We start from the raw sequence: 27,940 nt of genomic DNA, 5'->3' as shown, positions 1-27,940 counted from the left end.
TTGTGAACTGCAGGCTGCACCCAAGAAAAGGAGCCACAAACCACTGTCCTCATGATCTCTCATGACCCAGAACCCCATCTGGTCCTCAAGTCCCCATTCTTCTTCAGGAAAAGCACACATTGCCCATCCCAGGAATCACAAGGGGTTTGGGTTTTTTTCCCTTTCTATGAAACTTCATTTCAGACAGCCATTGTATCCTTTCTCACACACTTCCTCACCTTTAGTCATGTCTGTCCCTTCTTGACAAGAGGTTTTTCCTGCAGTCTAGCTCCCAGAACAGCAACATCCATCCTGGCAGTCTGATTACCATTCTTACAGATGTCTCTGACCTCCTGCAGGCTGAGATAAAGCCGTGGGGTTGCAGTGTGGCACTGCAAAAAAAAAGATGGAGAGGTCTGCCAGTGCAACCCTGAGCCCTGTGTCCCCAGAGGTGGGGACATGTGGGAGACCCTTCTGCTGGGCTCATCTCTTGTTTGAGTTCAATCCATCCCAACCTTCTGCTTTGGTCCCTTGCTGTGTGCTCCCAGCACTGTTCGTGGCAGCAGCTCCCTGTGCAGACAGGATGTGAAGGAACCACCATGGTGGAAAATTTTTCCTTGGTTGCTGTTTTTGAGTTGTTAAAACATTAACATGAGTGTTGGCAAAAGGAGCTTTAAAAGTGTCTGTCTGTGCAGAGTCAGATTTTTGTCTGCTCTGCTGCAGGGCTGGGGAAGTGACTCTTGCACCTTTCATTCTTGGCGTTGTCATGCCCTGCCACAGATATTTTTTTTTTTTTTTTAATTAAGCTGTTAGTTCCAGTTCTACCTCCAAGGCCATGTTTTCCTGGATTAAGGGTCATTTTTATCCTGAGCTCCCCTGGATGCCCAGAAACAAAGTCACAGCTCCAAAAACGCAGCTGTTGCCTGAAGCCTCCATTGGCACATCCCTTTTCCTCCATGTGACTTGTGACTTTCTCTCTCTGTGTCTCTACAATTCACTTCAGACTCAACAGCACTAACTGGTGCCAAAATCAGAACATGTCAGGGACTATACCACTGGAAGGGACCAGAGATGATTCTATATTTCTTACCTACATTTCTTGTCATAGATGTCAAATATCTTGCATCAAAAGCAGTTACGGGGTTTTTTTTCTAATTATTTGTCTTTACACCAAAGCACAAATAACCTTTTGCTTCTACTGGCACAGGCTACGTCTTTCTGAGCAGTTTCAGTTCACTCCTGTGGTGCTGAGGCTGGCCTGCTTTAAATCAAACCCAAATGAAACCTTGCATTTGTGCAGTCTTGAGGGAGTCTGGGCTGCTTGAACTGGCTTTTTGGAGGCTGCACCTCACAGAATCCCACCAGCCTGGCTGAGCTGCTCTGGGTGAGGGTTAGAAGTGATGGGACAAAATCTAAACCAGGAACCTGATCCACCAGCCACTCTTTGGAGGTTCAAGATTGTGTGCAGGGGCACCCAAGGGAAGTGGGGAAAGCACTCCCTCCCTTCCAGCTATTTTAGGCTAGAATGGAGAGAAATCTACTAATGATTAACTCTGCAGAACAGGAAGAGGGACTGCCTCTTTTTGCCAGGTGTTCTCTTGGACTAAGAAGCCTGGCCTTGAACCACCCACACGAGCCAGTGGCAGCACTGTTCAAAGCAGATGTCTTCCCCAGCCCTCCCACTGGTCTTGTTTATTTATTTTGGGTGACCTGATCATGCACCAGAGTTAAAAGAAGGCCACTTTGGTGTAATCAGACAAGGAGAGGCACTATAAAGGGAGAGGTCCTTAGTGCTGTAGCAAAAAGCTGCTTTTTACAGCATCAGGCAGACCATTATTATACTTTGTTAAGACCCTGTTGTGGCAAGTGTGCAGAGCTACAAATAAGGTGAAAGATGTGGAGCTCAGCTCCCTGCCACCCTCTATGCCCCTTGTGCCTCTGCAATGACAACACTCAGCCCTTCTCATCTTCAAATTGGGGTTTGCTTCCTTTGGAGTCACCAGAACACCCTGAGATCCAGACAGTAAGAGGTGGTCTCAGAGTGTTGATGTTCTCTCCAGACATGCAGATACCAGATGATGCAGACCTCAAGGATTTTCAATTGTCATCAGCTCCTCTTTGGCACTGAAGGAACTTTAGCTGGCCTTGGGGGACAAGGAACCACCTTCTCTTTTGTCACCTTCCCTACGATTGCCAGAGACATGACGTATTAATTATATCCCACAATAATTGTACTTCCTCACTGATGTTGTAGCCAGCTTCATTTCCTGTTCAGTAAGACATTTAAAACTGTTTATGCTTTAGTGTTCTGGTGCACCACCACTGCAAATGCCAACAGCTACCTCATGGTTCAGGACATGGTGATTTTATTCCTTAATTGCTTATTACTATTTGGTTTATATTATTCCCAGACAACTGGTATGAGGAAAAAAGGGCAGTGTGAAGGGCAACTTAACAGGGCCAAGGGTAGTATCAAGGCATCACCTTTGTTAAATTAACAGAGCTGTAAGGGAGGTAGGATGCCACATCTAATACCCTGCTACAAGGCCCTACTGAGCATCCCTCCCCACTCATCCTCTTTGTGGAAGCCTCTTTCTCCTCTTCTGCAGGCAGGAGAGAAGCTGTATGTCCCCCTGTCCCCAGACCCTGGGAAGAGTGGCAGCATGCTGTGGGAGCAGTGCAGGAGGGACCCAGGATCAAACAGGAAGCAAAGGCAGCAAGTGCCCCCTACCCAACCTTCTGCTGGGATGAGGATCTCCAGTGGCCACAGCATCAGAGGACAGGGCGAGTACAGGGTACTGTAAAGAAAAAACAACTGCCCTCCTCCCCATCACCACCTTTTTATACCCACATTGCTTTACACTGTCACATTAGATAACATCACCGTAGTTTTCAGCTTGCTCAGTCTATCAAAACATAACTTTTTTCTCACCTACAGACCAGGTAGGGGAGGACATTTTAGGTTCTATTAGGTGCCTATCTATCTGTGCCAGTCAAAACCTCACAAACTTCCTAGAACAGTAAGCGCCTGGCTCCGTCAAAGCCTGGTGCAGTGTTTTCATCCTTAACTGTAACTCCAGCTACAGAGGGACTGTTTCTGAAAACCTGTTTTATAATTACAGTGCAGGATACAAAGGAATCTATTTCCATGCTGGGATCCTTTAATTACAATTTATATAATTTTATTACGACCCTTAAATTCTCAAGGTGCTTCTTGACCTGGGACAAATTAAAGCTTCCATTCTACCTAGGCTAACTCCCATACTTGCAGAGCTCTGCCCACAACATAGTGCCTTTATTTCCACTTCATCTTCAATAGGTGGATTTTCTTTTTCACTCAGCTGAACTAGCATGAAACATCAGAGAACCCTGATCATCTTTTTCTTCAGCAAAACTCTCAACTGGCTATGCTCAAACTTAGATGAAATTAATTGCAAATGAATAGATCTTAAAGATCCCTTTTCTTCTTACTGCTGTCTGAACTTCCTGTCCTTGGATGAATCTTCTGGTTAACAGGACAGTGAATTCCCAGTGATTTGTTGGTTTTTGGGTTTTTCCCCCTCTTTCCCCTGTATCTAGTTTGTTAAAGAATACTGCTTTCTTACACAGCAAAAATAAAAAACCAAAAACTAACAAACAAACGATCCAAAAGCCCAACAGCCCAAAATACAACCAAATCTTCTTGCTCAAAAAGCAATTCCTGCAGCACTTCTGGAAGACAAAAAGGAAAGTTAAAGGAATGCAACCAAATACAAGTATCCTCAAGCCAAGTTCTGAGAAATGTTGTCTCCTTCGTTTTTCCAGAGGTCTGGTAACCATTCCGAGCTTAACCTGCACCCACTTAATGTGCAACTTTAAAAGAAAGGCTGAAGGGATGTGGGATAGGGTAGGAAAGGGGGCAGACTAATTACTAGAGCAGTTTCAAAATCTTTTGCTATCTGCAGGTACATAAATTGTGAATGACAGTAAAATTCAGTACTTTAATTCAAGCTGAAGGTGTGCCAGACTTTACTCTGGCCAAGCAGTTGCTGTGCCCAGGGGACATCACTGAGGTGTGGAGGTAGAGTTTACTTCATGTGACAACTGCACATCCCCAAGGACCTCCACATGCTCAGCTGTGTGATCACATGCAGACAGCAGCACTGTACAGAATCATGGAATTATTAAGGTCAGAAAAGACCTTCAAGACCATCAAGGCCAACTTTTAACTGAACACTACCCTGCCAACAAAACTTTATCACTGAGGGCCACATCCAATGCCTCCACCATTTGCCTGGGGAGCCTGTTCCAATGCTTGACAACCCTTTCAGTAATGAAACAGAAATAGTTCCATAACTCTGGAGGGTCCAAAAGTACCAATTTTAGCAGTATTAGGACAAACTGTTCACGCTTTTCTGGCAAACTTGCAGTTCCTATGCTCTTTAATTCTCCCACCAAACTTGTATTCATGGCAGACTCTCTCTTCCCTTCACAGCACCCACTCTCCAGCCCAATAATTTCAGAAGCCTCCTTTCTGTAGTCTTTAAAAGCAAGCAAGCAAAAGAACAGAAGGAAACCAAAACTTGTTTCAACACTTCAGCTTTCCTCCCCCAAAGCAGATGATCCTTGTCTCCGTGCTATTTACATTTGTGTATTAAAATTTCTTGCCAATTCATCATTTCATTGAAAAATAGTCTGGTTCTGCCCTTTTCTTGAACTTTTTGAGTACTCCTTGCCCTTTTCCAGCAGCCCAGCTGCAGGTTTAGAGTACACCTCCCAGGCCATACTCTAACCCCTGCTGCGCTTCTGCTGCAGGCAGAGCAGGGAACCAACAAGGAAACTACAGGAAGTCCAGCTCACACTTTTTCATTGTGGAAGCTTTGTAAGAGTCCTTGAGGATACAGGAAGCAAGAGGTACTGAAGTCCAAGTCAGTACTGGCTGCATCTATGACAAAGGCACAGAGCACTAGAGCACAAAAGAATTATTTTCCATAGGAAAGAAAAAAAAATCCTTCTGCAAAGTGGAAATGAGCCAGAGGTTGTGCACTTCTACTCTTAGGCAGGTAACTTGGTAGCAACTGCTGAATTATGGAGCTCTGACCAAGTGCTTTGAGAAGGCTTCTGGACTTAGGTTGCTTTTCCTGTTGGCTGATTGAACTGACTGGAGCAGTCTGGATCACAGGTACTGGGCACTGCTGATGGTACTGTGCTGAGATATTCTCCAGCCACATACACTTAGATTAGCACCATTTCTCTCACCCCAAAGTTCAAGCATGCAGTTTTTTCCTGAGCTTGTAGTTCACCCTGCAGCAGGGGCCCTGCACAAAAAAGTTCTAAAACTGTTAAACTTCCGTTTAAATACCTCAAATTGTGGTTCATGGCTCCTTTAGAGAGGAAACTGTGTGTCTAGGGAAGTCACAGAACATTTCTGAAAAGACTGAAGTTCAACAGCCACATTTAAAGTCACCTTGAATGAACAAGAAAATTGCCAATAATTTCCACCGCTCCCATCAGCTCAGCTCCACTGAAGAGGATCTGTGAGTGGAAGGCTTACCAGGCAGGACTTGCAGCTCCTCTCTCCACAGTCAAACGAATATTAAAGACAACTTCAGGAAATCCAGAACTTATCCAGCAGTGCTTTAGCAGTAACCCAAGGGTTCCTCTTCTTACAGAAATACCATTCCAGGGCTGCAAAGACAGACTGGACAGAGGTACTGCTCTGCTGTTTCTGAAGTTACAGGGGCAGCAGCAGCTTGCTACTTCTCATTTCCTCCCAGAGCACACTTGGGCAACATCATTTGATGGCTGATGTTGGAGAGCACAATTGAAGTTATTACAAGGCAGCCTACATACTCGCTTCACCATCTGGATGACCTTTTTAATAAGAAACCCACCCAAAATCATCTGCAGCAGCCTATGCAACACTGAGAACATTCCTGTAGATCCAGTAAGTGATATATGAAGACACAAAGAACAGCAGCTATAACTATGAATTTATGGAAGCAGCTACAGAAGGTCAATCTGCTAACAACAAGAAAATCTCCCACAAAAACAACTTAAAATGACTTTATTTTTAAAGTATATTAGCACAATATTTACAAAATAATTTCATGTTTCATAAATAAAAACAGTTTCTTGGGTAAAGACCATAGATCTATAGATATTTAAAATGTCTCTATGTTTATATATATACACACATATGTACACACTACAAATGAAAGCATACAGTTATGAACAACTTTGGTTTAGATTACTGGTGGGAAAGGGCTGGCTGGGTGTACCAATGATTTTTTTAAACTCTCACTTTTAAATTCCCACCTACAAGAAATCCAGCCCTTAACTCAACAGGAGGGTGGGTTTCTCCCACTTCTGGGGCCACAATTCTGCAGCCAATAGACAGCCACTGAGCTCCTCCTGTCTCAACAATTCCTAGGAACAGCTCAGCCTGATCCCACGGTGACAGTGGGGCTCTGCTGCAGTTTGCTTGACAGAAATTAACATAAAGCTATTATACATAACTGTTTTTATAAGGCAGAATACCTCAACACAATTCCAGTTGATTTGGTTTTTTTATTCCTCTGCTGCTAAGACTTTCAACTTGCCAGAGGGGAATCACTAGTTATAAACAGGGAGCACTGGACAGTACTAAATTAGAAAGAATTTTATACTGAATTGTAATGGAGAACCATCTCCCATCTTTAGTTAGTTATCACTGAGATTATGGAAAAACCTGCACCAAAAGATTCATATGTAAGATTCAGAACCTTACATGAATACTCCCACTGGCAAAACAAGGCAGTAAGTGTGAGCCCTACATGCTTCTCCCATATTTTATCCTGTGGGTGATCCTCTTCCCTGTGTCCAGTTCCACTGATCCCAGTGAGGGCTGGCCCATGGCTTGCTTTAAAAGGCTCAATCCTGCAGCCTGGGCAAGAGGGACGATTATGACAGCACCTACTATAAAATCAGACACCTCAGTTTTGCTTTGTTGAATTCTTAATGCGACTTGGAGCTCAACGTGCAGAGACCCAAATCCCTACAACATGCACCCACAACATGGATGTGAACCTTGGCTTGTAACATTCAACTCTGAGAAGTGCCAAATTACACAGGATCTTTAAAAACAAGGATTTTATTACATGACTATTTGGCAACAGCTTTCCAAACCACGTTTGAAATTGTTAGAAGGAGAAAAACGTGTGTGCCTTTGAAATACAGTACCTTAGTACAAACAGGAAACAGTGTCAAGATTTCTACAAAGCATACACAAAGTCCAAGAGCAGCCCACTATATTGGAACAACTCTCAAAACAGCTGTAAAACATAGCAGAATCTCATGGAATGTGCAAGTCCTAGTAAACTGAATTTGAACTACACCATTAGATATATACAGAAACCGAGCTTCCTCACTCCTCATCAGCTCCTCTTACTTTTTATTTTATGTATTTGTGACATAATGGCAGCAACACAAACCTGGGCAAATTATATAGCTCTTTTCCATTCAAGCAAACAACGTTTTAAACTCTGTCAAAAATACACTAAATAGGACAACTCCTATTTTTATGAAGCATCCACGACTTTCACAAATTCACTGAGTTAAGAAAGCCTGAAATTGCTTCCAGTTCCACATACTGCACAACATGAACACACACAAGAACCACATTCAGCATTAAGATTACCAGCTCCTGTGCTCTGTAATTCCAGTGCTGAATTAGGCTCCAACAGCTGAGCAGATTCTCATCAAAGGATACAGAGGAGGCACGGGGAGCCCTCTCACTGAACAAAAATATCAGCCACCAGAGCACACATGACTACTGTCCACAGAGAGGAATACTAATGTCTCATAGAAGTAGAACTCTGTTAAATTTCAGGAGAGCTGGGAGTAAACTTTGTACTTTATGCAACTTTGTGTGTAACTTTTTATTTCTTTTTTTTTTAATAAAAACTTGCTGAATGTCAGAAAAGATTTATTTGTACAATCTTTACTTCCTGCTTGTATCAAACACATAAACCATACTTTGTCCATGCACACAAATAAAGAAAACAATAGTCTAAATGGTATTGCAATCTCTGGGCTCAGCAGGCCCATTATCAAAGCAGTGATTAATGATAGTTTTTGAAAAAAATACCACTAAGGATTACTGCAGGGAGACTCTGTACTGGGCAAATAAGTGCTTTTTATATTCTCACTCTCAACCATCCCAAATACACCATAACAAAAGAAAGTAAAGATCACATGTGGGCAAACACACATGTTCCTTGCTACAGCTGCTGTGACTATAAAATTATGTCATTTATATCAAAAGCACTTTTGCCACACATGCAAAACAACTAGATTCCTGAATTTCTTCTCATTGAGTAGTGCATCTTCAAGGCCACGGTGTATCAACAATGGTGTACTTTTTATATACGCATCACATAGCTCTGCAGTTCTGGGAATTTGAAAAGAAAGAAAAAGAAATATTGTTTGGGAAGAACAGCAATGTTTTGTGCTGCCTACACAAGTCACAGCTGACAGATTTTTTTTTTTTTTTTTCATTTCAAAACTGAAAGCACACTTCGCATTCAAATAACAGGAAAAGGTGTTACTAACAGCAAGTGATGTTTCAGCCTCTCCACAAAAGAAAGGTGGACACTGCCTCGGAGCTTTCACGCATGAATTTGACTAAGCTGAAGTGGCTCACAGGGTCAGCTGTCGGACCCACCCTGTCCATATATTCTAACGCTAGTTTACTCTCACATGCTGTTTAGTAAGCTAGTCAGCTTCAGCATCTGATTCATCTCTGCTCTAGTCTGTGTGTGCATTTCCCAGGGAAGGTTAACCCAGAAGCAGGTAGAGCACAAAAGGTTACTGCCTCCAGCATGTGAGTCAGAGCATTTGCCTTCCATCTGTAAAGCCTTCTGTCACTGGTTAGGAGCCATCTTTCTGAGCAGAAAAATGCAGACAGACTTCTAGCTCTACCCTAAAATTAAAGGGGTAATTGACAATTTCTGTGCTTTTGGAAGCTATACCTCAGCACTAGAAGGTCGGTTTTCATAACCTAAATGACACCCAAATGAGACCTGTTTTTTAACAGGCAGCTTTTTAAAAATTGGATGCCCAAGCAAAACTCAGCCTTATTCTTCAGCAGGATGAGGTAACTGCAGAGAGCCCATCCTAATCTCCCTTCTGGTTTGGTCTGAATGCAATAGACTGGCAAATATCTATTTGTTTCCTGGTCTCAACTCTAAAAAGAACAAGCAGTAGCTAGATTTGGAGCAGGCCCTGCCTTCCACTCCATCCAGCTCAGATTACACTAACTGGTATACATTTATCAATGTGTTTATGAGACACCAATGCACTTGTCCTTTGTAGTGCAGAAGTGCTTGTATTCCTATTGGTTTAGAAAATAATTATATAGGATATTTGGATGAACCAAATGTAGTAGTCATAAGTAACACAAACTGAACAGCACATGCTATTTGTAAGGAAGCCTGTTTTTAAAACTCATACATCTTTTTCCAATTAGGGCTAACTAGTATCTCATTTATTTGCTCATTGTCAATCCATGCCTCCTAGAAATGGCATGATATAAAAGTATTTCAAGAGAGCTAACAGATTTGGAGCAACCTTACTCTTTATCCCAAGCTGCAAAATGTTGTAATTGAATGCAGGAGTACTAGGCTAAGGGTCTAGTGATACTTCATGACAAGCTTGCTCAGTATTCAGGGAGAAACATAAACTAGTGCTTTTTTAGTCTATTCCCATGAAAATTACAGCTGCTGAATAGAAAAGACTCAATTAATACTGTTTTCATTTTCAAACTTTATAATCTAGCCTAAAATTTAAACTCTTCATTGAGAGTAATCTAAAAGAAAAAAATAAATTGAGTGAAATCTGACTGGAATACAATCTAACAAAACCCATAGAATTCCTGTAACACCTAAAGCAAGGGAGAGGAAGTTAATTTTAAACCACCTTCCTGTGAATTTCCATTGGAGATCACCAATTAAATGCAGAGAGAAAGCTTAGTTATATCAACAACAATAAAACAAAAACATAGAACACCTCCAAAACCACCAAGCAAATACAAATACACAACCCCCCCATTAAGGAAACATTCCATGCACCTTAAATACTACATGAGCATAAAGGAAACACAAAGCTATTCGACGTTCCACATTTGATGAGAAACATACTATTGCACAGTTCTCTCACTGACTCATCCTCTTCACTGTTTAGGAATACACATTATTCCCCTATGTTTGATATAGGATACATGTATTCTTTCTTTTCAATTAAATATAATTTGAGTAAGAACAGCACCTGCCCTGAAACCTGTCCTCCAAGTTTCATTGAATTAGCACTGGGTAATTCTAAACATCAAAACCATCAAATGCTTAGCCATTAAAACAAGTATCTGTTAGACTTACCATCATTCTAACATCACTCCTTTTGCATCTTTAAAAGCCAAAAATAAATAGATTAGTAATGAGTGAAACAGAAATAAGTGCTTCACAGGTAATGTTCAGGTTAATTCTAAAATTCAGGTTAATTCTAAAATTCAGGTTAATTCTAAAATTCAGGTTAATTCTAAAATTCAGGTTAGAACTCAGCATGCCAGTTAGTGAACATAATAGTGGAAAAAAAAGAAATCAAAGTCATCCCTTTTTCACTGTAAATTTCCCTCGCCTTAAGTGCTATCTGTTTCACCTTAAGCGCTTAAGTCTCCCAACCCAAGGAAATACAGAAAGAATAGAGTGGCAAGGATAGATTTTGCTGTGATCATTAAGTATTTCACCTAAATAAATCTTTATAACAAATTAACATCAATTTTCAATACCAGTCCCTCTTCCTCCCTTAAAAGGTGGGCATTTTGCAAAGCAGAGAGGGTGGATATAATATCATGAGATATACTAGATTTGTCCTAAAACAGTCCAACAGTGCCTCTGGCTAGCGAGCACAGTGGCATAAAACAGGGAATCTGGAGCTGCAGGCAACATTTCATCGAGAAATCAAACTCTTACTGACCCACAAAGCCACGTAAGTTGCCACACTTATCTGCCATCTTAGTGCTGTGGTACTGGGACTTAGAATCATCTTTATCCATAATTAATCCCTTAATGATAAGATAAACCTTGAATATCACCTACCATTTAGTGGTTCTTCTACAGCTTTCTGCAAAACATTTAAAAATATATATATGTATAAAAAGCCTTCATGTTTACTTCTGGCTGGCCACAGTTAAATTACTCTAATTGACATATACAGTAAGTAGTGATTCTACAAAAACGAAGAAAGCTTAATGTTAATCAAATTAATGACTAAAGGTCTGAAAAATAAAATTTATATCAGTCAATAGCTGCATTCTCCAGACTGCTTTCCTTTACTGTGGATGTTTACCCAGATTAAATACCCCTAGGTGGCAGCGGAAGCCATGCAGATACTATTTTTAAGCTCTTAAACCTAACTGATTATTTCTGTCATTTGATCAATGGTTAGTAACAAAGCAGCAGGACTAAAAAAGAACAGAAAATTAGTAGCCAAGCAAATCAAGTGGAATCTCCTCAAAAAAGAAATACATGACAGTTTTGCATTGAGTCTGGTAGACAATCATCAGAAACAACACATGCAACCTACAGAAATGCCAAAAATCCATCAGTACTTGGTAAAGATGGCAGATTTCAAAATACACACCCTTTTGCCCTCCAACTCAGGAAAATCTCATTAATAATTTTTTTAAGTGTGCCCCAGTGTCAAAATAATACCGTTCATCAATATTAAGTTTTCCATGGTCTTTAGATGACACAGAATCAAAGTGTATTCTTAAAATTACTTCACACCTATTTACTGCCTCAAAGCACACAATATAGGCTATAAAGCCCTTGATGGAAACAAGCAGTGTATTAACACACTCCAATTTCCACCAGGTCTTTCCCTAGCAGCTATTGATGCCTTGGGAAGGCTGACCTGAAAGAGAGATTGAACAGAGCTAGGGAATAAAGTAGGTATTTATTCAAAGACCTTTAAGGATACGCCCTGGGTAGGACAAGAGCCTGACTAGGGGTACACCCAAGGCGGACTTAAAATGGTCACAAAATGGACAAATGGTCACAAGGTCTTACACTTTTAGAAGTTTTGGTCCATTTGCATATTGGGGTTTAATTGCCCAATTACAGCTTCTGATTATGAAGCCTCATCCTTCTTGTTTCTCTCTTCAGTCCACTGTTGTTTATGCTTTTGGGTCTGAAAGTTCTAACTGTTGTCCTTGGTCTTCAGCAGGAAAGATTTGTTTTGTCTACCTACTGTGAAGAGAGTCACTAACACTTAACATGAGCTCAGAACTACACCCCTAGGCAGCACAGAATCTGAAAATATGAAAGATAAGGCATCACCCTAAGTTCATGGACACAAATTTTATCACTTGAATTCCACTGTATCTAGCCCTCAGCTATCTGCAACCGCAAAGAACGTATTTGTACTTGCTGAGATTTCCAATGACCTCTAAGTTTTAAAAACTTCTTTTAATTTCATTCCTGTCCCCAATTCAGAGAGTAACACAATCTTCATTCCTGTGTTGCTGTGGCTATTAATTTCTCAATTACTTGCTGCCATGGAAGACCACCTCATAAGGAGAGCAGCTCATCAAGAGAGCAGAGTTCTCATCAAAGGAGGCTACTTTGCATGCTGGTTTCTAGTTCAAAGTTTATTTACAACCAAATTAAGTTAAGGGAAAAAAAAATCCTTCTCTTGCCCTGCTTATTTCCATTCTACAAGTAAGCACAAGGATGTTAAATAAAGGCAAGATTCATACTGAATGAAGCATATCTTCAATTCACTTCTCAATTCATTTTAGTAACATAATTATCTTAACCTCTTTTCCTTCTATTTTTTAAGAACTCTGTGCAGTTATATTCCTTTCATAAAGAAGGACTAACCCTCTGAAATACTCTTCTGTGCAATGAAAATTGATGAGCAAAAGCAAAGGAAATTAAAAAATCCCCTAAAAATCTGTTGTCCTAACTGCAGTCAGCTCTCACTGTTAGAAACCATCTTCCTTAAACAGCTGGGTATCAGGCTCTAGACTGGAGATCTGAAAATGTGTCTCAAATGATGGCTGGCATCCCAGAGGTGGGATGAGTTAGTATTTGCCAGATCCCCCTGCTACAAGGAAGTCTTACTGGCATTCTACAGCTGTGCCTCTCTCCTTGCTTCTGGAAAACACCAGAAATCAGGCAGTTCATATTCACAGATCATTTGAAAACACTGTGTAAGTCGGTGAAAATTACTGTTTTGGAAATTACTATTCTACAATTCAAAACTACCAACTGAAAAACTTTAAAAAAACCAAGGTATTTTTCATTTTGTTCTGTGTTACCTAAAGACAGGTATTTTCTTTTCAAAAGGCCTCATCAAATTAGGGGGCATTACAAGAAGATCAGAAAAAAGGTCAAGGCTATGCCATCTGTATAGCCAGGAACTGAACAGAATACCAAAGAGTTCTGGTGTACAAGACCATAGGAAAAAAACCTTTTAAGTCTTTCTTACAAGCCACCTGGATGTTTTGCACTCATGTTAACATAAAAGCTTTTTAATAAGGTGATCAAAATGGCTTTTAAATATTCAGGTGGAAGAGTGCACACTGTAAAAGAACGCCAAACTTCCACAAGCTTCCAGTAACAGCAATGGGAACTCCATTTGGCACAACAGTCAGAGTAGCCCTATGTCAGGGTGGCAATTACAGGACTACAGACACACTCAATAGGGACAATGGAGACCACCAACTCACTCAACATTAGACATCTGTTACACAGCCAGAACTGTTGCTTGCTACCAACCTGGTCTGAATTCGAACTAGTGAAGAAAGGTTCAGTATCTCACTACAATCCCCTGAGCCATCTAGTCACCCCAAATTTATTAATTTTAAGCTTACCCCCGGACGAGGATGATCTTTCATTCTGGAACCTAAAATAATTACAAAAAAGTGACCAAGCAGATGAATAAATGTCACAATCAACCAAAAAAAAAAAAAAAGCAACACAGAATTGTTAAGGCTGGAGAAGACCTCCCAGAACATCAAGCCCAAGCAACCATCAAGCCCAACCCAAGCAGCATCAGCACCTTCACTACTAAACCATGTCCCCAGGGCCCACACCTAAGCATCACTACCAGTGATCATGATTTCACTACGTCCTGGGCAGTCTGTCTCAATGCTTGATCACCCTTCCAGAGAAGAAATTTTTCCTAATATCCAATCTAGGCCTCCCCCAGCACAACTTGAGGCCATTTCCTCTCATCTTGTTACCTTGGAAAAGGTATTGTCTATTGATAAAACTTGCAACAGAGTTGTAACACACATAATTGAAGATTCCCCTATCCAAAGGTACTTAGTTCTATGATCTGGAAACTCTTAGAGCTTCTAAGCAATCTTCTGTTTAGAAATCAAATAAGCTTACCATGTACAGTGTGTGAATTGCCTCACTCATGCACTCAGCTCTAATTTGGCATGCTAGAATCTACCCCAACAGCCACATTTGACTTCTTCAGCCAGCACAACCAAACCAGAAATACAACATTTATGTCGACCATGAGCACACAGCATTCAAGTCAACACTATACAAATATATACAAGTAAACCAAAGTCAATAAAATATAAATTTATTGTTGTTATTAAAATGCTTGATTCACATCTGCCATATTTTTGACTCATCTTCATTTATCTTGGATATCAAATATTAGGCATTCTGCCTTAATGTCTTCTCTTCTGGAAATTCTCTGTCTTATGGTCTATTATTTCTGGCCATGCCCACACATGGTGTGCACACATTAAACCTGGCAGACTGCATGGCTCAGTACAGACTTGTGACTGCACTCACTGTAAACACTTCAGCAGCTTGAGTCTGGAAGCAACATATCCTCAACTGTACAGTTCTGTGTCCACAGAAGGTGGACAACAACAAGGTGTTTGAAGAGCCTTCGTGAACAGCCTGAAATAAATCACTCAGACCCAAGCTCTAGAGTCCACGCAATGTTATGCTGTGGTGTGCCAGCCTTCCAATCACACAGCATTGCTGGGCTTTGTTTATTTAGCACATCTTTAGATCTCTCATCTTTGGGAGATCTGATGAACAGATCAGTTTCTGAAACAATGCCTTGCTATTCTTTTCTCCTGGTTTTTAAAATTAAGCAGGAGGAAAACCAGAGTTCACTAAAATGAAAGGTGCGCACTGAAATTACTCCTCTTTTAACCTACCTGTAACCAGTGCAAATCAGTAGGCAGATTTTCTTTAAATCCATGTTTTGGTAAGCTTTTGTCACCACCATCCCACAACTCACTCTACAGAATCCCTGACACCCCTTTTGCTCTCTTCATTCTAAGATTCAGTTGGCCAACTTTGTAATGGAACAGCAACATCCCTCCTACAACTGAAACAGTGTTACTTAAGGAACCTTTCTGTGTTGATCTCCAAACAGGTTATGATGATAAACTGTGGGTTTCTTAACTCAAGATTCCCCACATGCTCTATGAAACAAAGCCAACACACACAGACAACTTTTCAGGAATTTTTAAAACTATGCAACTGTGAAATCACACCTTGTGCTCAAATAAATTATGTCTGCTTGACAGGAAAAAAAATCCAGAATATTAGGTGCTACTTACCCATAATAAACACGTAAGCCAGACTAAGCAAACTTGCAATAGCCATAATAGCTAAGCCAGCAATCAGGACAGACCCATGTAATGGAGGACAGGCTGGGAAAAACACAATGAAACAATTGTATCAATGGACACAAAAAAAGCACAAACTCTTATTTTCAGATATAACTGCTATGTAAAATAAGTAAACCTGATAAAGACAGGCATGATTAATTTCACTTTCAAAGCTATCCTAGAACTACTCCTGCATCTTTCTTTTTTGTATACGTTCTTTAGCAATACAGAGGCATTTACTGATTTATCCTGCTTAGCTGAACTATTCTACTAGTTTAGTACTACACTGTCATTCACTGCAATTGGTAACCTTCTTTCATTAACTGTATTTTAAGTTTAAACTTACATCTTCAAACCCAACTGCTTTGGACAGCAATTGTATTAGATGACAGGATACAATATTGCTATTGTTATTACAACTATCTGTCAGCATGAACCAGGATGAGTTTTGGTTTCTTCTGACAGTTCAGGATCACTAAGCTGAACTCCCAGAGATACAGGTAAACACTACCATGTATAACCTGGGAGAGGAACACCCTGAAAAAACTAGGGACACTTTTCCTTTACAAGCACTATAAAAACATCCTCCAAAAAATCCTTGTGTTAATGCTTTACCAGATATCTCTCATCAGTTTATTTTACTACTATAACTTACAGAACTCACAAATACTTCTGCAAATATTAAACAATAAGCACAAAATTCAAATCACAACTCCACTGAAAGGGCTATCATTTCAACCAGATTGGGCAAATCTTCAAAAAACCACTTCAAGAAGAAATAGGTCTTAAATCCCCAACCAAATCAAAGACTAAAATGAAAAGTATCTGTACAAAACAATAAATCAGGAGCATAAAGTGTCTACAAGGAACACAAATATGTATTCTCCTACTAAATATACTGCAAGGACAACTAGTCCTAATTTGACCCTCTTCTCTGCTGCGGGGCTCTCTGGTGGCACAGGGGAGGGCAGGGAGGGGACAAAGGGAGGCCAGGGCCAGGGATAAGGGACATCATTGTTTGTGGTGGTTAGCTGGTGTTCCTTTTCCACAACGACAGTTTTTCAGTGATGAAACAGAGTGTCAGCCACAACCACACTTACAACAGCCCAAGAACAGTTCCAAGTTTACTGTTTCTACATTTACCTTCTTAATGTGTTTTAATGGTATTCACGGAAATATTCATGGGTTCAGTTGCATATGGGCAGAGATGAGCAAGGGATTTCTGATTTCATCACTGAACATGAGAAAATTATTATTATTTAATTCCTAAATACCTCAGGCCTCAGCAAGATTAATAATAATAGTTACCCAAAACCAACATGCGAAATTAAAACAATTAACTTTTTTTTTAAGCAGCTGCTCACAGAATGCAGTCATGAAACTGTATGTAATATTTCCTTTAGGCTATTCTTCTTTCACCAGATTAAAAAACATTAGCACAGTAGTTCTAAACTACATTTACAGAAGTTACTTGCTAACATTCCATGTAGTGAAGCCATTTTCACAAAGTTTTAATGTTAGAAATAAACATCAGGTGTAGACAAGAGTAAAAAGAACACTTTCACAGAAGACTTGACTGCTTACCTGGGACACACAGTGCAAAACCAACCACGGCAATTATAAAACCAAGAAGTTTCAAACCTATCAGAGCCAATGTTGCCTGCAGTAGACTGTCAAAAACTGGAGAAAAAGAAACAAAACTAGAAAATTTAACTACAGAGACATAAAAGACAGATAACTGCATTAAGTTAGAAATCAGATTCTCCTAAATTCTAAGCTCAGCCCGTCAGTGTGATAAAAAACCCACAAGTCACTGCAAGTCAAGGCTCTTGTAGGTATTCACTGACATAAAATTATGTCTAGAACATTATAAGCAAACCACAAGTAGAAAAAAAAAAATGGAACCCACATTCTCAGAGCTAGTTATTCAACCCAGCCCCTAAATCCAGGAAGGGAGAGCAGAAACCACTCAGATGTGCTACCCTGAATCTCACTGCTCAAGCAGGGAACTCCTGCTTCTTCTGTGAAACAGCTCAGCCCAACAAACACAGGCTAAATAAACATTTTGCTTCAAGATACTATGAACCTGAGGAGCCCAGGATGCTATTGTAGCACCAGTTTATAAAAATGAGAGTATTTTGTAGATTATGGGAGGAGCTCAGTTCTTTTCCATCCATATGTTAGTGAGTAAAGAAATACTCACCAATTCCAAACATGACATACTGAAGTGGAACCAAAATCACAGCAGGGATTACAATTAGGCCAAGCCCAGCCTGATTCTGTACAGTATAGCCATCTGAAACATTTATGTGGCAATCAGTAAAACCAAAATTGTTAACTGGATTAAAGCACAAAGCAACAAACATGTCATTGGCATCACCAAATTTCCTGGGTTCAGAAAGAAATCCCACTGAAAGACCAGAAGTCACTCGCTAGTCCCTAATATTCACCCAAGGCAGCAGGATAGAAAATACACATAAATTTGGAGTCTGTATCTTCATATGATCACTTGGGGCTCTGACAACTCCAATGCCATTTTCTGCTGCAGTCTGTGTATTTTTTATTTCAAAATGAGTAGATGGGAAATAATTAGGTGGCACTAACTTCCATACTACAGAAAGGAAGAGATTCTTTTCTGCTCTTATTCCCTTAAATTAAGAGAGCAATTTTAATCACTTACCTTGGATAAAAAGAGCAGCGCCTACACCAGCTACAATTGCAAAGATGACAAGTGCTACAATAATGCACACTTTCTTCTGAGATTCAATTTCATATTTTAATCCTTAAAAAGACACAGGAAAACAATCAGACATACAGATTCTCTAAAATACACAGATTTATGATTTGGACCCCTAAAAATTAAAACTATATAACACTCCCAAGATTTGTTTTCATTGTTTGATATGGTTAATATGGCTTACTAATAAAAATGACACCTGGCATCAGTGTTCTAGTCAAATTCTTACCTTCTCCTTCCATACAATTCAGCTGGTATGTTATCAGAGTAACTTTAGGACATGATAACAGGTTAATTTGGGTACGTGCAATGCTGGCATTTAAATGTTACACTGAATTTGTTACTCAGGTGAGTGCTAGAGAAGGATTTAGAAATTTCAGGTTTCATTGTCTTCCTCATGACACTGTGTGAGCTCAGACACACCACATCACCTCTGTCCCCAAAGGAACTTAAATCCTAAAAGCCAGTCCTGTGAACAGAAGTCCCAAATTCACTGCCTCAAACAAACCAACACAACACCTCCCAACACACAAAATCAAGAAAACATGCATTCCCAAATATTACACAGAAAAATCATGCCCAATTTAACAACCTATTTAAAGGCATAAAGTACCACTGGTGGATTTCCAGGTTATCTAAAAGAGTACAAATTAAAGGAAAAAAATGCACCAACACAAAAAAAATCCCAACAAACAGTAAGTACACCCATATTTATTATGTTAGAGACAGAACACCTCATTTCCCCACAGAGGCCAAAACTTTTCAATGAATTGCCCAGGTGCAAAAATATCCAAGCACACTAAAATTACTCTTATAAAATGGCAGTGCTTCTCCATGAAATTATTACTTCCCTAAAAATGCTGAAGTTCTGCTATGAATGCAGGGCAATGACAAGCCCTGGACAGAGGCTCCTACACCATTACAAAATACGAAAATCAGAGGTTAAATAATTTTTAAAAGTATGTATTAGTTTTCAACCTTGGACCATGGATGGACCTTTGAAGAGTCACATAACACTTCTAGATTCATGAAAAAGTAATAAAGGAATATACAGATGGTTGAATATGTATGTAATTATTATAAATCACCCTGAGTGCAATTATTTTCCATTTCTTATGGACTTGACTCTTAGCTGAAATGTTTCTTTTTTTAATTTATTTTTTAGAGGTCTACAAATTGAAAAAGGCTGAAAACCCCCAAAGACTGAGGTAACAAATTGCACCCTCTGAAAGACCAGGATATAAAGCACACTCTGCATTGCACAGATGTTGGACAACAGTGTATAAAGAACATCTAAGGATGTCTTACACTGGTGAATTCATGTATTGCCTCTAAAAACATTCAACAAAATCACTGATGTCAGTGTCAAATTATAACCAAGCCAAAGTGCTTAACTAAGTGCAAAAAGACTAATGAAAAGTTTTACAGTAAGAAGAGAGCACACCATCCTTCTCTCATATTGATTTTATGACCATGTAATGAAACATTTTTGAATTATTCAATAGTGTCATGGTGAATCAACAGTGAAGAAAAGCTTCACACACACCATGTCTCTGTGTATTATCTGGACCAATTCCCACACATCTTTTGGATGTTAGCCCCACCTTTCATTTTACATGAACACCTTTATGCATGGAAGTGATTGCAGGCCAAATCAGTAAATGCAAAGAATTAAGGAGTAAATACTTACCAATAACACTTAACTGAGCTGCACACAAAATAACAAGTGAACACATCAATGATATGATGACAGCCCTTTCCACTAGAAGGAACCATGATCCTAGAGAATAAACAAAGAAAAAAAGGAGGAAGAGAAGAAAAACTGAGGCTATTTGCTTTATATTTATCATTCTTCTTAGGCTATGCCCTAGATTGCCCAATATTACATGTAATATAGTAAAATATGTAAAATACTATATGTAATTTTGCATTAAGAATCATAATAGGCTAAGAAACCTATGTCCTCTACCTACGTATTTTTCTCCCTGCTCCTCTGTGTGATAACTGGAAGTACTGAAAAAGTAGGTTATCCCAGTATTTTCCAAACTGGAAGTCTTAACTTCCACTGGAGCAGAGAATATGCTGGTGCTAATTTTTGGCACTACAAGCTACTGGACTTGTGGAACTACAAAAATCTCTGTAAATCAGAACAACAGTATTTAGACTGAGAAGACGTGAGAAGCACAGTTTGATGCTTCCTCAGCCATTGTATTCTGCTTTCCATGGCAGTAGCTCCGGAAGAAATCCGGATGTGTGGTCAGGAATACAGGAGCTAGCCCATGTGAGAGGGAAATGCTGCCTTGTTAATTTTAGGTCTTCCCAGCATCAGCCATCTAGACTTTTTCCTCCTGCATTTTGGATGCCTTAGGCTGCTCAGTCAGTCATGCTTTAAGATCCTGTAAGCCACCTTCCAACGTAAAATTCTGAAAATATCTCCACTGAACTAGAAAATGCAGTTAATTCTTGCATCTCTGCTCATAGATTCATTTAGGCTCACTCAGTGGAATCCAAAGTCTCAATTTCTTACATTATACTTGCCACCATTCCTCTGCCTGCACATTTGCTTCCAAAGTAATTTCTAATCCTCATTAACATGCATATTTGTTACATTTTTCTCCATTTTTTTTTAAACTTTTATGTAAAAGTTGCATCTGTTGCTCCAGAAACATGCAACTAAGAAGCAACACTTCACAATTTTCAATGCCCATTAAATACCCTGAGGGCAGCTTTTAAGTTCACAAATTTCCCTCCTTCCCTTCCCTCCCCTCATCCCACAAGAGGTCATGGAAGTAGATGCAGTGCATAAAGGAGAAATGCAAGGCAAATAGTAAGCTGAAGGCAAGAAAATGTAGAAACAGCTGCTAACTTCTAATTCATCAAAAGAAGGGTAATTTATTGAATTGTTTAAAGCAAGACTTTTTGCTTCATTCGCAGCATTGAAAAAGCAACTAATATTGAACAGTAACTTCAATGCACAGTGGCCACTCCCTAGATAAAACAAATCCCAGCAATGCTGTTCAATACAACTGAGAATAATTAAAGAAAGTAACTGCAAGCAGAGATTGAGAACCACTTCACTTCCTCTGTAGCATTTCCAGCTGACATCATCCACTATCACAAAAAGAAGGCAGCCAAGAAGCCTGATCTCCACTGGGGCTTCAGCATGCATCACAGAGCCACGTATGGTCTGCTCCTGGAGTCTGAAAGAGCTTCCTGTACAGAAAGAAGAGCTTGCAACACTGCAGACACATGCAACATGCAAGGAAGATGAACTGCTGAACTCATTTTCCTGGAAACAGACTTCCCTTACTCTGGTGCTTCATAGTAATCAATTAAACTCCTGGCATAAAGTAGTGCTTTGAGAGCCAGTGTAGGGCAGCCAGTTCCAAGCTAAGAAGAGAGACCTCCAGACTCAGGGGAAAGAAGAGTGAAGAGAAGGGGTAAAATGGAAAAGAAACAGGGGAAGAAGTCAAGTAAGAAAAGAAGCAATGAGAAGGAGGAGGAAAGAAGAGAAAAAACAGCAAGAAAAGAGATAAAGAGAGGAAAAAGAAAATGGAGAAACTTGACAGTCATCTCCTGATCAGAAAAGAGTGTCTGTGCACAAAGATGAGGGCACGTGCAGAGAAACCTTGATCACACTGCTACCCACTGCCTAGGTGAATCCAGGAATTCCCTAAAGAGAGATGGAGGATAGCTGGCTCTTGTATGACTACCTTTGTAAAAGCATCAACTGGAACATGCTGGCAGTGACAGCATAAATTCATTGGTCAGAAATGACCATGTGAAGACTGGTAGAGGATTTCCCTTATCCACTAACCCTTTTCAAAACTCACTACACTTTCCTCTATTCACTTACTGCCTCAAGAGTTTCCCTTAGAACACTGAGGAAGAGCAAGCAACAAAAAGTTGTGCAGAAGAACAGAGAGAGAGCAAGCGACTGCTTCCTTCAGCTACACCCTCAAACCTAAGTTCCACATTTTCCAGCATATACACTCAAACCTAATGCAACCTCAAAACTACGAATTTTTCACCAACCACATTTTTCCTCTGGTGTTTCATCGCCGCAACTGACAACTAGAAAATGAAATTAGAAAAATTATATCAGTTTCCTGCTCTGTTGTCCTTATACCAATTTCATAATTATAAACACAGAGAAAATAAAACTTGCAAATGGCACTTGATTCTCCTACATTCTCAAGCTTTGCTTCCTCTTCTGAAGCATAACACTGAATTGCATAAACAGTCAAAAAAGGCTGAATAAGCTGTAAGAGAATGAAAGAAACAGGAAACCTCCTGGTTTTGCAGTGTTCTAAGAAATGAATGATTTTCTAGCATTTTCACTTTCAGTGGCTGTGCCCTTCTCAATTTCAGGATCATGTTTGCTTTGCAGGGTATATGGTTAATTCAACAACTAGACCCAACTGAGAATTACACAGATGTCTGCAGCAGGACACAAGTAACACCTGTTTGAGTTCCACAAATATTTTATTGCAAAATGCAAAAACTAATAGCAAAACCAAACAAAATTCTAGAGTGCATGGGTAAGGCTCCATGTGCTACACACATGCAACACAACCAAACACTTCTGAGCAGCTCTCCAGAGTCAAAATAGATGAACAGGGCACACCTATGTCCAGTGAAACTGTCACACTTGCACAGCACTGCAGAGGTAACACATGTAGAGCAAAACCCATTATCCAACAGCTGAGGCGCTGGAGAACGTGGGCTGGGACTGACAAGATGAAAGTAAAATAGCTCTCTAGATGAGAAATTCATTTAGAATCTCATTCATTTTAACACCACTTTAAACACCATCTTTTGAAGATGACATTTAATGCTAGAAAACCACGAGTTGCCATCTAGCAGTAGCATTTTCAACCTTGCTAGAAAACTGCCTACCTTCACACTGAGTGTTAGAGCTCTTAGAATTTCTATTAGTTCTACCTGTAGTTTTCCAGCAGAGTTAAAGGTTGCAAGAAGCAATCCTTCCAAGAAAATATCTCTGCAGCCACTGTGAGGGATGTATACATTTCAGTACTATGAGGATGATGAGAAATATGTCACACAGTGACATGAGACTGCTGAATATATCAGCACCTATACAACCAAAAATATGTGGGAAAGCATAGATTTTCCTATATAGGACCTAAATCACACTCAGACGTTATTACAGAATGAAAAAATGTGTTCAGATCTTTCCCATGGAGGCACTCTTCTCTAACTTAAACCAAAATAAGCCATATGAACTCAAAAGTTAGAAGGCCAGGATGCTACATTTTTTGTATTTCATTTCAAAAGAAACATATTGCCATGTCCACTGTTTCTCTCTTTCCCATATGATTTTGCTTGCTTTCCCTCCCAACAGGTTCTGAAACAACAGCAGGCAACTCACCTGTGCTGTTTCTGAGTTCCATTTTTACTTCTCCTTCTCTGTTTGATTCTGTCACTTCACAGCTGTAATTTCCAACAGTTGCCTGTGCACTGCTGAGAACCAGTGAGGCCACACCCTTGATTAAATCCACCTGGGATAAAAATCTTGCAGATGAAAACGCAGGATCAGTGTTAATCTTCTTGGTTGCTCCACGATAAGAAAAAATTGTATTTCCTTGCTTTTTCCACGTAACGAACATGACATTTTCATTGTTCTGCTCGAGATTAGTCACGTAACAGGGTAAAACTACAGTTTCATTGCAGTCATTCCTTTCTACTACATTTGCCCCAACAAGTGTCAACTGGGCAGAACCTACAAAGAAAAATGAAAATGGACACATTCAGAATTATTTCTTAAATACTCGAGACCAAAGAAGAAATAATTACAACAAGTGAATTGGGAAAACAAACTCTCCTGTGAAACCATAAAAAGAGAATCATGCTTTAAGGGGTCAACAGCAGATGACAAAAAGGCATTATTATAATTCTATTTACTCCTCTACACAAACCCAGCCACCTTCACATTCACATAATACACAGATACCATAACCTATCATACATTAGACACAAAAAAAAAGGTTGCCATTTATTTACTTGGACACTTGTATTTCACATGTGGAAATATTGACAACATTAACCACAGGCTCTCCCACTGATGTTCAGTTTTTTGCTGCTGATCAAACAAGTATCTAGAAACTGAGGTTCGGGCATCAGCTCCACACAAACTTCCTTTACAGCTCATTAAGGACACAGGGAACAAAGTTTCACTATTACACTTCTGAGAGAAGGCAGGGCAGCTTAGTCAAGAAAGCTTTGTCACTTGTTCCTCCTTATCTCTGAAGGTGGAGCCAAATGCCCAAAAGTTTAGATCATTTCTTGCGAATTCTCTCTCCTTTCCTTTCCTGTGGAGAAGGTGCACATGCAATACCATATATTAAATAAGATTACTACGTAGTATTTGACAACAGAATTGAAAACTGAGAATTTGTAAAAATGACCAGCCTGTACTACAAACCACTGTGACTAATGTCTCTAACAATCACATTCAATGCAGCTAAGGAAAAATAAAGACCTCACAGGATTATGCTACCACTGCTGGCTTTTCACATCTCTCTCTCCCACACTTCACCACAGTTCTAAAACAGCAGTACTGACTGACCACTGTTTCAAGAAAGACCTAAAGCCTATGCCAAGATTTTATCAGAAATTAAGATCCATTCATCAGTTCTTAAGAATATCAAAAATTGTAACAGCAGTATATAAATTACATCAGAAACCAGAAAAAAGAGGTTAATTAAACTAACTTGGCTGTAAGCTATGAAGGCTTTGAATATTTATTTTCTCTATTTTTACTTGTTTGTATGAAATAATAAAAAAGTTTAATAGCTTTCTTCATAGTAATTGCTCCCCGAAGTCTCAGAGACATTAATAATTCAAAATGCTTTGCTACATCCATCTGATAAAACCAAATATGGGGAAGTATCTGGCAATCCCCTAATACTGTAAGCACTGAGACTTACAAACTGGAATAGCTCCAGGGACTTCAGGGGAACTACTGATACATATATAAAACCAGCTCAGAATGATGATATGTATTTAATGATTAAACTTAATTAGGGCAAGGGGAGAAAGACAGAAAAAAAGGAAAGGGAAAAAACCAGTTATGTCACTATTTGCAGTAGCTCTTTATTTTTTTCCCCATCAAATCAGAGCCTCAGATCACATTTTAAAAAAACGCCTGTTTTAATATCACTTTAATATTCAAACACTGTTTCCTGGATTACTACTGAATATCAAAAGCTTAAAATAAACTGTCTTCGTATATATTACGCATGACGGCACTTCCCAATGAAGGAAGAAGTATTCTCCGTTTACTCATTGTGTTGCATTTTGTAACTAATAAAAGCAACAAAAGCAGAACAAAGGGGAACTATACACAAACCTCTCCTATGCCCTAATAAAAATCAAATTCACACAATTAAAATCTTCAATGGTTCTTCGTGAAACAAATTTCACAACTGTTTCACACTGAATCACGATAATAACTGTTGGGATTTTTGTTCTTTTTCAGAGCCAGTACATCTACATGTTTGCAGGCTCTGTCCTTTGCAATCCAGCTGCTTTCACGAAGAGGTTGTGTGGTTGTTCTCCCACTGAAGGGAGCCTGACAGCTCTCTGCAGATGGTTCTTCCACTACCAACTTCCCCGTAATTCTCGTGGGAAGAGGAAGCCAAAAGAACCTTCTCCCAGTAGCTACCAAATCCTGCAGGCAATGGACGACCGGCTGGGCTCTCAGCCTCCAACTTTCTCGTAGATTATCGTATCACAGGTGACAATTTTAGAGCCTTACGCTAAGCAGCATGAGGGCTTCTGAAGAACTTGCAGTTGTGAAGCTGCCACAGAAAGGTTGCTGCACACGCAGTGCAAAATCAAAACTGGTGAAGTCTGGTCACTGCATCTGACAGGAGCCGGCCCTTCTCACACAAACCACGCTGGGGCACTTGACACTTACGCCAGCCCACTGCTAACCCCGGAATCCAGACTAGAATTTCAACGTGAGGCTTAAACACCAAGTTTCGATGTGCTGCTTAGTGACAGAACACCACGGGCACCTGCACCTCGATGAAATTCTGTCAGCCCTGTCCCCCCCAATCACCGAGTTTCTTCTCAAGGCAGAGAAAACAGGAATTTAAGACTGTGCGATGTCAGCTGCACTCCGATGGCACACAAACCTAATATTAAAGCTCAAGAAACGCTGTCAACCGCAGACCCTGTGCAGCAGAGGACCAGCGCGGCTGTTTCAGGAAAGCGCACGGAGCTGCGCTGCCCTAAGGCACAGCGAGGTGAGGAGCAAAGCTCTGGGCAGTCTCTGAGAGGAGCAGCCCACCGCCAGCCCCGGGCACGATGAGGGGAGCGGGGGGACCAGGAGCGGATGACAGCGTGTGGGAGGCTCTGTGGGGGTGTGTGTTTAAGCGTGCGTCCCCGCTCCTTCCCAAAGGATGGCGACCTACCGCTACCCGCCCGCAGTCCCACAGGCGGCGGCTGCCCTCAGGAGCAGCCCGGAGTCCCGGGCAGGAGCGCCGCGAGTCCTCTCGTCAAGCACGGGCGGCGGCCGCTCCGCCCCGCCGGGCCCGGGACCGGCCCCGCCCGCCGCGCCCCGACTCTCGCCTTCCCGCGCCTCGGGGAGCGGCTCGGCCCTTCCCTCACACGCCGGGACCGCACCGGAGACACCGCCGGGGTCCCCGCGCCGGGACCGCACGGGACGCGCCTCAGAGAGGCGGCTGCGGGATCAGCCGGAGGAGTCAACACGACGAAGGCACGGGAGAGGAGGAGGGAGGGCGGGTGCGGCGGGCACTCACCTGCGCTCAGGGCGCCGAGCAGCACGGAGACGGCCAGCAGCCACATGGCGGAGCGGCGGCGGCGGCGGAGCGGCCCGGCGCAACAACGGCTCCAGCGGCGCCGCAGCGGGCGGCGGCGGGCGGGGGGGGCGCTCCCGCCGCTGATTGGCTGCGGCCGGCTGGCGCGGGGGTGGGCGCGCGGGCCGGGCCCGCCCTCACGGCCAGCCCCGGGGCCCCCCCCGCAGTCGGCGGAGCCGCGGGGTGAGGTGCCGCGGGGCTTGTTTTTGGTGGTGGTTTGTGTGTTATCAAAGCGGGTATAACAGACGTATATCCCACTCCCGCCCGAGCTCCGTGGCTGCGGTGTTGAGGTTCGCGTTTCTCTGCACGCACAGCGCAGAGGGTCGCGTTCGGGCCCGGGTAAAATGGCTGCCAGGGGAAGGTGCCGACTGCGGGAAAAGGAGGAAGCATCCACAGGGTGACTCCTCTACCGCTTTATTGATTACGAAAGATCTTGATTATCTGAAGGGTAAAAGCTCCGTTGGCGGAGGGCAGGGCCCGGCGAGGGCGGGAAGGGACGGAGGGAGCGCTTTCGTTTTCCCCGTGCCTTCCCCTCAGTCAGCTGACGCCGGGGGCTGAGCGCATCCTCCTGTCGCTAAAAGCCTTTGAAAGACCGGTTATGCCAGCGGATTGTTCCCGGTTGCAGTCATATGCTCTAAGTGGAAGTGAAAAACAGGGTGTTCAAAAACACTGAAGAACTTGTAAGTGATCAGTTGTTGCACTTCATTT

The 27,940-nt window shown here is 41.2% G+C and overlaps 2 protein-coding genes and 1 long non-coding RNA gene across 9 annotated transcripts in view; 1 reads left to right on the top strand and 2 right to left on the bottom strand.

Annotated features, from left to right (window-relative positions):
• Nucleotides 1-27,940, bottom strand: part of MYH15 (myosin heavy chain 15) — a 468,786-nt gene that overhangs the window by 355,320 nt on the left and 85,526 nt on the right. The gene's annotated exons all lie outside the window — the stretch shown is intronic.
• On the bottom strand, nt 6,009-27,320 carry CD47 (CD47 molecule). Of its 7 annotated transcripts, none has more exons than XM_066340684.1 (12): nt 27,176-27,320; nt 23,779-24,129; nt 22,422-22,460; nt 20,077-20,166; nt 18,330-18,431; nt 17,853-17,945; nt 17,234-17,329; nt 15,599-15,691; nt 13,871-13,902; nt 11,091-11,115; nt 10,371-10,398; nt 6,009-8,389 (listed from the first exon to the last, which is right to left on the bottom strand). In XM_066340684.1, the coding sequence occupies exons 1-11, from the start codon at nt 27,219-27,221 to the stop codon at nt 10,373-10,375; spliced, it is 993 nt and encodes a 330-aa protein (XP_066196781.1). In that variant the 5' UTR covers nt 27,222-27,320; the 3' UTR covers nt 6,009-8,389; nt 10,371-10,372. The 7 variants fall into 7 exon arrangements, with proteins under 7 accessions (XP_066196781.1, XP_066196776.1, XP_066196782.1 ...); XM_066340679.1 differs by lacking the exon at nt 27,176-27,320 and adding an exon at nt 24,411-24,594; XM_066340685.1 differs by lacking the exon at nt 22,422-22,460.
• Nucleotides 26,150-27,940, top strand: part of LOC136375269 (uncharacterized) — a 29,896-nt gene continuing 28,105 nt past the window's right edge. The window contains exon 1 of the long non-coding RNA XR_010746052.1: nt 26,150-26,659. This is a non-coding gene — a long non-coding RNA (uncharacterized lncRNA). The remainder of the gene's footprint in view (nt 26,660-27,940) is intronic.

The sequence above is a fragment of the Sylvia atricapilla genome, chromosome 2, assembly GCF_009819655.1.
Source record: "Sylvia atricapilla isolate bSylAtr1 chromosome 2, bSylAtr1.pri, whole genome shotgun sequence".
In the NCBI taxonomy this organism is placed as follows: Eukaryota; Metazoa; Chordata; class Aves; order Passeriformes; family Sylviidae; genus Sylvia; species Sylvia atricapilla.
This window is presented reverse-complemented; position numbering and strand designations above follow the sequence as displayed.

Bases quoted from the DNA above. Each gene is read 5' to 3' on its own strand.
- CD47 (XM_066340679.1), bottom strand. From the start codon at position 24,558: ATGAGCTGTAAAGGAAGTTTGTGTGGAGCTGATGCCCGAACCTCAGTT. The intron at 20,167-22,421 runs GTTGGTGAAAAA...TTTATTCTCTAG, and splicing joins AACACCAGAGGAAAAATGTG to GATCATGGTTCCTTCTAGTG. The intron at 15,692-17,233 runs GTAAGCAGTCAA...TGTTTTTCCCAG, and splicing joins TTTTGCACTGTGTGTCCCAG to CCTGTCCTCCATTACATGGG.